Here is a 9,581-nt window from a genome sequence, read left to right on the forward strand (position 1 = left end):
ATCTGGGGTTTCGCTTGGGTTGGTGGGTGTCAGTTCTGGCTGTGCTCCCTCCAGCTCCTCGTGCACCCCCAGACTGTGCCCTGGTGCCATGGGGGGAGAGGCAGAAAACATTTTGAAGCTTGTAAGCACTGCTTAGTGATAACTTGTTATCACAAACACTGTTTTGTTCACAAATCCAAACATAGCACAGCAGGAGCTGCTATGAAGAAAATTAACTCCATCCAAACCAAAACCCACTACATGTGTTGTGCATGTGTTGGCAGCAGTGATGGAAATCCCCAAAGAGGAATACTCTAAAATAACTTTAATTCTGAAACTCATTTTGTTAGCATCCCTATATTTAGTCTTTGCATGTAATTCTTTATCCTGTAATAATGTGATACCTAGCTGTATCTTAAAGGTACAAAACTTATTATTCAGCATAAACAGAACAAGACAATTAAGGATAAAATCATCATATAGTCAACCTAGGACATTAGCAAAGTTGTAAGAGCACAGGTAGTGAAGTTAGAATTTTCCATTGGAAAAACCAATTATTCTAATGCCAATCTAAAATTGACTGTAGCATTTCTAATACTTCCTACATTGTTGAATAGAGAGTAAGGCAACAATTTTTAATTTTTTCCCATAAAAGTAAATACTACCAAGCAGGCATTACAGATGGATTTTGGATGTTCAGCAGTTTTTACTGTTCTTTTCTTTTCTTTTCAGTAAGTCCCCTTTACTTACTGAAAAATACAGTTTTTAATGGAAGGTAGGTACAGGATGGAAATGTTGGAATGTTTTTTCATTGGAGATTTGCATTAAGGAGTATATGAAAGCCTAGAACCAACCCAGTGTGCAGTAATGAATGACAGTGTTCTTGGAACAGACTTCTCTTTTTGGTGTGCTGGTTCCTCCAGAAGAAACACCTAGGTGCCAACTCTTACACCAAAGGCTTTTTGTTTAATGTGTGTTTTATCTCAGCATGGTTAATACAGAGCACAGATTGTTCCACAGCTTGAGCATGGCTTTCAAGTTCAAGAGCTGTGCTTGCTCATGCTCTGTTTCTTTCATCCAATGGGTTGTTAATGATTTTGTGAGGAATGGTAGCACTCCCACAGAAGGGGTGGAAAATCCTGTCATGCCAGCCTGCAGCTTGGGGACATGTTAATTGGAATCTCCTCTGACAGGAACGTGATGAAATCCAGATCTTCCCTGTCTAGTTAATGTTCTTACAGCTGAACAGTTGTCAAGTCAAAGCTCTGGTTGCTAATGGAGAGCCTGATGTACTGTGGTTTTTGTTGGCAGTTTAGACTTGAAAGAGATGCTAAGATGTCCACTTGTTTAAGACTGAACCCTTTCATGAAGTGTGTTTGTGAGGGAAGCTTTCCAGTCATGAGAACCAACTGCATTTAAGAATGAAAATTTTCTGTTTACATACCAAAGTCTGTCTTTACGTATCTAAATTTTTTTTTTTTCTGAGTCTGGGCTTAATTTCTTAAGGTTTGCTTTTTCCACATATTGAGGGTCTTTTGCTCTCTGGACCTGAAAAGTCTTTACACAGAATTTTTCTGTAGTATCATGCATGATCGATGCCATGGTTATAATTTTAGGTTTTACCTGAATCTTAATTACCTTTAGATTTCTGTAAGTACACTGAGTTTTAGACAGAATTTTGGAAGAGGAATTCAGTGTGACAGGTGAATGAGTGCTCATGTATTTTAGCAGCATTTGTGGAGTCCACATTCTTCTGAAGATCCCAAGAGTGTTCCAGGAATAAATACACTAAAACTTTGTGCTTGTCCCATACATTGAGTCCCCACATGAACACATTTTGGGAGAAAGATGCAGTAACTCTCCACTTCCACTGCAGCGGGGTCTGCCCTGACTCTGGGAACTTGAGCAGTAAATTGGTATAAACCAGCTTGTCAAGAGCCATCTGCAGCTCAGGCTGTTGCTGATCTCCTTTCTAGCCTCTTGCTGTTTTCACATGGAAATTCTAGACAGATTAAGAAGTATTTGTGTGGTCTAGGCCTGGTCACTGAGTTGTGTTATGGGGTAAAGTTGAAAAGATAATTACAGTTGTTTGAAGGACCCAGATTTCCAAGACTGCTAGAAGTGGTTGATGTCCACAATTATTATGAGGATAAACAAGTAAATTAGGATGTGTGTTCTGCTGTTGGCAATGTAGACTTTTCCTATATTTTGCCATCAGTCAGCATTAACTGATGTTAGAATATGCTAGCTAAGATGTCAGCAAACAGCTGTGAAGTAGAACACTTACCTGTGAAAAGAAAAATGTCACATTCTGCAGATCATAAGATGGAAAGGATTGCTTTGAGAAGTATCTTAAAAATATCAATCACATCATTAGTTTCTGGAAATACTTCCACTCAGTGGCAGTCTGCGCAGAAAATGCAGAACAGAAAGCACCTCTGCACTTTACACATTCCAGCCTCTCAATGACTCACTGATGTGAAAATACAGAAATACATATTTTAGTAATTTTCTTCTAGCTGGATATAGTGCCTCTGTTTCAGAAGCAATTAGGGTTTTTTCCCCTGCGTGGAAAATTATTTACTGTTTCTACCTTCTATCAGGAAGGAAGCGGGACACTTCTTCAGATTTTAAAATCCTTTGAGCATTCACCACGTGCATGTAGGTCTGATTTTTCTGGAGAAGTTAGTAGTTAGCAGTGACTCAGTGAGACACAAGCTGTGGGCAGAGTCACCATGACAGCTTTGTGGGACAGGTGATTTGTGTGGGCTGGGGGATTTCCAAGGGCTCACCTGAGCCAGGCTTCAGTGGGTTCTGAGACCTGATGGAATCACAGCACAGAGCACTGAACCTTCAGGGTAGATTTGTATCCTTTCTCCTTGGTCATGTGCTTGGCCAGGGTGGCAGGAGAACAAGCCTTTCTTGGATGTTTTACAATCAATACCTTAATTCAGCTAATACCCACAACCATGTAGTAGTGTATGTAAATTTACTGGGGGTTTAATGAATAGATTGTGACTGTTTTGAACACAAGATCAAAGAGAATTTTTAAAACCCAATCTAAACAACACCAAGCATAAGCAAGTAATTTCTTCCTTCACATACATGGAAAGGAAAAGGAGGAGTGAAGAACATGGACATTAATATGCACATTGATAGCATTTTTGATAGACTTTTATAATGAGGATGGGAAAAAAGCTGGGACAGTCAGGGTGGCAGAAGCTTGACATGGAACAGGTTACTAAAGCTGGGAATGTGGTCTGCACTAACTTTATGAAGGAAAATCTGTTCTGATTGTGAGAGAAAGAGGAAGCATTTCTGATTTGTCTGCAGAAAAATTTCTAGGCAGTGTGAAGTCTGCAATTCTGCAGGGAGTCCCCCTGTTTTAGGGATGTCTCACTGGAAGTAAAACTTAGTAATAGTTGTGGCTTTAGTGTGTATGGCATGTTATTGCTTACATAGGACCTAATGTAACTTTGAGTCAGCCTAGAGAGTAGCTAAACTCATCTAAATAGTGTGATTTAAGACACATAAGTTAAGAAGCTTCCCTGCCTTTCTTTTATAGTATTTAGAAAGATTTTTAGTCTTCTTTCTGCTTATAATAGTTTTCCATTATGAAACCATTCCCCTAGGTATGGAAGTAGCCCTTTTTTTCACTTTTCTCCTGTATTTATTTTTAGTAAGACCCTTAGCTAAAGACTGTAGTTTTGGATGATCCTTAGTTTTGTAACTTTCATGTACATCAGAGGTAAGTCAGCAAAAAACAAAATGTGCAAAATCTTTGTAAGCCACCTTCTCCCATAGTTTAACTCACTGATTTTACAGATATCTCTCATCTACATTAATGCTTTTTATGTGTCCTGGACAACCACTGTTTGTGCATTTAGGGAGTATCTAGTAATGAAGAGACAGAGAAACAGCTCTGAATAAAAGAGATTGAGATGAATTGTAGATGAAGAAGGAGGGAAAGCCTAGACAATTGGTTATTTGGTTTATTTTCAGGAAGGTGATGTTTAAATAATTTGCCAAAAATACATTGTTTTTTCTTTTCAACATTTTAAAACATGGAAGCATTTGATTAATGTTAGGAAAGATCTTGTTTCCATGCTTCATTAGCATAAAAGCATGTCAGAATCTCAACTTTTTTTAGTTCCCAGAATGAAATGTATTTTTTCATTAGTCTTGGTTGTAAATTGTTTTATCACATGTACAGGCCTCACTGTTGTGAAGTCGTTTTAATAAGACCAATTGTTTTATAATTCTGTGTAGTTTTACATTCCAGAATATGCATTTTAATTGGAATGTATTAATATTTGACCATTTTCACTACACCACAAAACAGATTAAGCTGATAATTGCTAGAAGTGAAATGGAAAAAACCCCACCAAACAACAAAAAATCAAGGAGAAAATAGAGCTAAAATGCAAGTTGCAATTGTTTTGTGAAATTGTGTCCACAGAGAAGTTTTTATTGTCAAATAAGAATATTTGGCAAGAGTATGCCAGAGCAGTACTACTGAAAGTACCCTTATAATTTTAGGAGAAGTAATATCCCCCTTGCAGATTATGGTAAATAGAGCTGCTAAAGCCTGGCTTGTAACAGGAGGTGGGTGGGGGGAAATCCCACAGTGCCCAGTGCAGCTGCTGATGTTAAAGCTGTAGTGATGCTCCTGCTGCTGGCAAACAGAAAAGGACTCACTAACTCCAGTGGTTCTGTGAGCTGGCAGAAATCAGGTAAGTGTGCTGCAGAACAACATAAGCTGAGGTTTTTATTATCTGTGCTGCTCTATTGGATTGCTGGTGGTTTTGGTATGGGGGCACAAGCACTGGGCCAGCAAGTTTAGACCATCCTGTTCAGACCAGACTGAGGGAATTGTGCTTGTCCCCAGTGCAGTATTTTGGCTTCTGCTTCATTATGCATCATTGGAGTTTCCGTAAGTGCAGTAAACCTGGGAAAAGGTGGTGGAGGGACACATGGGGAGAGCTCTAGATTCCTGCCTTTTTGTTCTTTTAATGGGAAAAATGGTAATATATAATGGTAAAATGGGAATGGCAATGTATTTCTGATTTTCTTGAGAATGTCTTTTCCCCATATTTCATTTATTTATTATAGTTTGCAGCTGCAGTTCTAGGCATTTATATCCATACTGCCAACTGTAATAATTCTGAGTCAGGATGACTTTCTGCTGAGTTACCCATCTCCTTTGTTCAAGAGGAGTGTGCAGGGAAGTGTAGAAGTAGATTTCTTAAAAGAAAAACATTTTTTCAACTAAGACAAAACTGGTCTTTAGTCTTGTGCCTCTCTTCCAAGTCATGTGACAGCTTGTCTGGTAGATTTTTGTTTCTCCACATGGATGCAGTTGCTTCAGAGCTAAGTGAGTTAAGCAGAAAGAGAATCAATCAGTAGATTCCAGACACTTCATAAAGGTTACAAGGAACAGAAATGAGAGCTATTGTTGCTCTTCAAATGAAAATACCTCCAGATCAGGCAAAGGCCAGTGGATATGTGGTTGTTTGCTTAGAGAAAGCTCCTCAGTGTTGTTGGATACACACACACTGAAAAGTTGTAGAAGTGAACACCACTGGTGTGTTCTGTCTTCCAAATCATGCAGGCAGCAATTTCACTTCACCCTCAAGTTACCATTTTGCCTACCCTAGAATGTGTTTTCTCATTTTCTCTTTCATAATTTGAACAGGAGAAATGTGTGGATTGATTTATTGAAGTAGTCCCTATGTGGATAAACTAAAGGGTATAAAATACTTAAGAGAATACCACAGAATAACAAACTGTATTTTTATGTTCACTTTTTTTACTGTTTAATTGATGCTGAAGTGTGCTGAACAATCTGCATATGTCAATAGAAGGGGGCAGTTTACCTGACTTGCATTTGGACCTGTAGTTTGCTCTAGATTCACTGACAAGTAAAGCTAACACACCATTGTTGAGAATTGCAACATGTATTTCATTCCCAGAAATATTGAGACATGTCTAAAGTGTTTAGAAAATCTCAGAATAAATAGAACAGAGCAGTAAACCAGAGGAGATCTGAAAGTAAAATTTTTATAGTATTTTTTTTGACAAGTTTATATGTCTATCATACCTGGAATCTAGCAATGAGTAGGTTCTGACTTAAAAGAGCTTATAGTATCACATATTTTTTCAAGTGTTTGGTAATTTTCTTTGTAATTGTGTAATAAAATGTACTGTATTCCTAAAAAGGATTGCTCATTGAAATATACTAAAAAATTTCTGTTCTGTTTCTTTGATGTGTTTCACATAGGAAAGAAGAGAAAGGAAACGAAAGATGAGCAAAGAAATGGCAGAAAAAGCCACAAGGGAACTGGAAAAAATGCAGCTAAAAGAAAAGGCTGACATAAAGTATAAAGAATGGTTAGAGAAGAAGAGAGCTGAAGAGGCAGAAAAGAAGAAAAAAGAGAAGGTGTTAATGAACTCATAATTTATTTGGATGGAATTAATTAGTCTGCAACTTACTGCAGATTCAGATTTGATATATTCAAATCTTACATTGAATATATGGACATCAAATGGCAGTGTTGTACATGAAGAAAAATCTTTCAGGAGTTACAATGTTAGTGCATTAAAGACACTGGTATGGTCAGCAAAGTAAGATGCATATTAATGCATTTTTGCTAATAGCCTTTGATTTTTTTCTTAGGGAAACACTGGATTAACATGGAAGTTGGAGGTTGGGTTTTTTTTTCAGTCTTAAACCAAAAAAAAGGCATCTTTTCCATTGTTAGGAAAACGTGCTTGTATTTGAAGAAATATTTGAATTGTATTCAGCAGTCTGGAAATCTGCAAAAATTATTTACTATTTTGTGTATATTGTACAGGGCTTTGTCTAGGAGTACTTTTTATTTTTTTTATTTCTAGGAAAAAGAAAAAGAACGAGTGGCTGAGCTACAGGAGAAGAGAACAAGATCAGAGAAAATCTTTAAGGAATGGCTGCAAAATGCTAGAAATAAACCACAACCTGCTTTAAATGGTTATGGTTTCCCACATGGGAGGTCTGCAGGTTTGTATGTACAGTACAGAAGTAGGGAGTGACTTGGATTTGTGGTTCCTTCCTTCTAATATTTTCGTGTGAAATGAAGGCTGTTTAAGACACTTATCTAATACCTAGGTTTTGGCACATAGGAATGGTTACTTTTACTATGCTGTAAGTCAGGGAAACAGATTGAGACCTTTCGTGTATTTTTCTTAGCCTTTCTTTTTTTATTTGGGAGGAAAATGACATTATTTGAGATAATTATGTGGCATACCAAAGGATGATTTGATCTGATTTTTCTTACCAGGCATAGGAATCACTAGAGGAAAGTCCTGGGTGCTGTTAAGCAAATTAGTTATGTCACTGTCAAGTTAGTTTTCATGTTACAGAAGGCATGTGTCAGCACACCTGAATCCCCCTTAGAAAAGAGGTGAGGTTTTGAGACACAAGAACTATTAGAAGCTGACAGAAATTCTGTCTGAAAAAGGAGACAGGGATATCAGCTGTGTTCTGAGCTAACATTTTGCTTTTCACCTGCATTGCACCTCCTTGGCTTCTGTAATCCTGTTCAATTTTTGTTTGAAAACATCTTATTTTTCTGTGCAACTAAAATAATTACTTCTCTTTGACTTTGCAACAGAAATAGTTCTGAGACCATAATTCTGATCTCTGACTGTTTGAGAGACAGGTATAAAGCAGGTGAACAGCCTTTACTCTTCTGCTTACATTTATTTGTAAATAATGATATACCTTGCCTTCCTGTTTTGGTTGGACCTGCATTACATACTGACAGCTGCAATCATTTATTTCAATGATTTTTAAAGAATATTTGTCTACTCACTTGTGTCATTCAGTGTAATGTGTTACAAACTTTGAAATGTATCCATCCGTCATGTAGTTGGGTAAAACAAAGTAGCCAATTTGTAGACATTTACAGTTTTTAAGAACACAAAGGGCTGAGCATTCAACCTGCTTATTATTTAAGTAGAGGTGAAGAATATACCAGCTACTGTTTAAAAAGCAAAAAGGTGGACTGGTTATCATTTTGAGTCACTTTAATTATGTGATATGCCTGTGCTGTCTTTCTCTGAAGATGATGTTGTGTTGTATAATTATTGTAACTGCTTGCATTGGCAAGCTTGTAGTGTAAATATTCCTTCTTAGTTATGTGTATTTTCTAAATGTTTTAGGGTGTGCTGATGGAAATCTGTATCCAGCTCCAGCATACTGTAACCCCATTCCTTGGAAGCCAGTACATGTGCCTCCCCCAAAAGAAGACACAGTTCTCACCAGGAAGAGGAGTCAGAGACCTGGACCTTGTCAGCCATGTGCAGCTTTACCAGTGGAGATTTCTAAGCCCAGGACTAACCCTTGTATTGGATCCCTGTGCAGAAAGAAGTTATAGTCCAGAAAAAATGTTCTTACAACCTTGACCAAATGGGGCCATAAATGTGAAGTTCTGTGTAGTTATATGTCCAGTGCAGATTGCTTTGTGCCTGCCTTTTTTTTTCCCTTTTTTTCCCCCCTTTTTTTGAGGAGGTTTTGTGTTTACTGCTAGTTGACCAATCAGGCTTTTAATGTTTTTTTCTATATTGCATTTTAGTTTATGAAAAAGATCAATTGTAATGGGACTATACCTCAATGCCAATAAAATGCACAGGGTTGTTTCTTCCTTTCCTCTCTTGTTGTTGAAGGAGTTCTTTTGTATATGTTATTTTTCTTTTGGGCAACAGTATTAACTAGGTTATTTTAAAGATAAATTTAATTAGTAACAAATTGTTTTGTTTTAATTTGTAACAAATTTTAAAACAGTTTTTGGCTTAATGCAGAAGGAATTGACCTGCCTCAGTTCCAGGGTTATCATGTCACAGGGATTACAGAGATCTAGTGGGATAGCTGGAGTGCTGCAAGGAATGGATGCAGGCTCTTGAGGGAAGCACAGGCTCTTTGCTGGCCCTGATATGTACAAACCAGGGAGAGCTGGTCGGGGGTGTGAAGTTTGGGGCCAGTGATGACATGCATGAATCTCTGGGATTTGGTCAGGTGCACCTGAGAATGCTGAGGCAGTGCCAAATGTCACCGTAAGGATGCTCTCAATTATCTTTGAGAGGTCTGGTGATAAGGGGAGGTTGCTGAGAGCTAGAAAGAAGTGAATGTCAGGCCAGCCTTCAGGAGGGGTGTGGATGCAGAGCTGCAGGCCAGCACAGCCTCACCTCGGTCACCTGAGCTGATGGATGTGGTGAGTGCAGCCAGCAGCCTCCTGGGCTGCAGAGGAAGAGCCCACAAAGGGAGGAGTCTGTCCCTTGTACCATAACTATGTGAGACCACATTTGGAGTGCTGGACCCATTCCCGGGAAGGAATGTGCCAGGAAAAGAGTGACACTGATGCTCTGGAGCAAGCTCAGTGAAGGGCCACGAAGATGATTAAAGGATTGCAGCATCTGACAAGAATGCATCTCTCTCAGAAGCTGAGAGAGCTGTAACTGTTCAGCATGAAAGAGAGAAACTTCAATAATGTCTGATCAATGTCTGTAAATACCTGGTGGTTGGAGAGAGAGAGCAGACCCTCCTCAGTAGTGCCCAGCGAGAGGAG

The 9,581-nt window shown here is 38.5% G+C and overlaps 1 protein-coding gene across 1 annotated transcript in view; it reads left to right on the forward strand.

Moving 5' to 3' along the window:
* CCDC34 (coiled-coil domain containing 34) overlaps positions 1-8,760 on the forward strand; it is a 19,799-nt gene extending 11,039 nt beyond the window's left edge. Inside the window, exons 4-6 of the mRNA XM_005426946.2 lie at positions 6,260-6,418; positions 6,874-7,015; positions 8,179-8,760. Of these exons, the coding sequence (XP_005427003.1) occupies positions 6,260-6,418; positions 6,874-7,015; positions 8,179-8,393 (516 nt within the window). The 3' untranslated portion in view covers positions 8,394-8,760. The remainder of the gene's footprint in view (positions 1-6,259; positions 6,419-6,873; positions 7,016-8,178) is intronic.
* Positions 8,761-9,581: the final 821 nt, after the last annotated feature.

The sequence above is a fragment of the Geospiza fortis genome, unplaced genomic scaffold, assembly GCF_000277835.1.
Source record: "Geospiza fortis unplaced genomic scaffold, GeoFor_1.0 scaffold113, whole genome shotgun sequence".
In the NCBI taxonomy this organism is placed as follows: Eukaryota; Metazoa; Chordata; class Aves; order Passeriformes; family Thraupidae; genus Geospiza; species Geospiza fortis.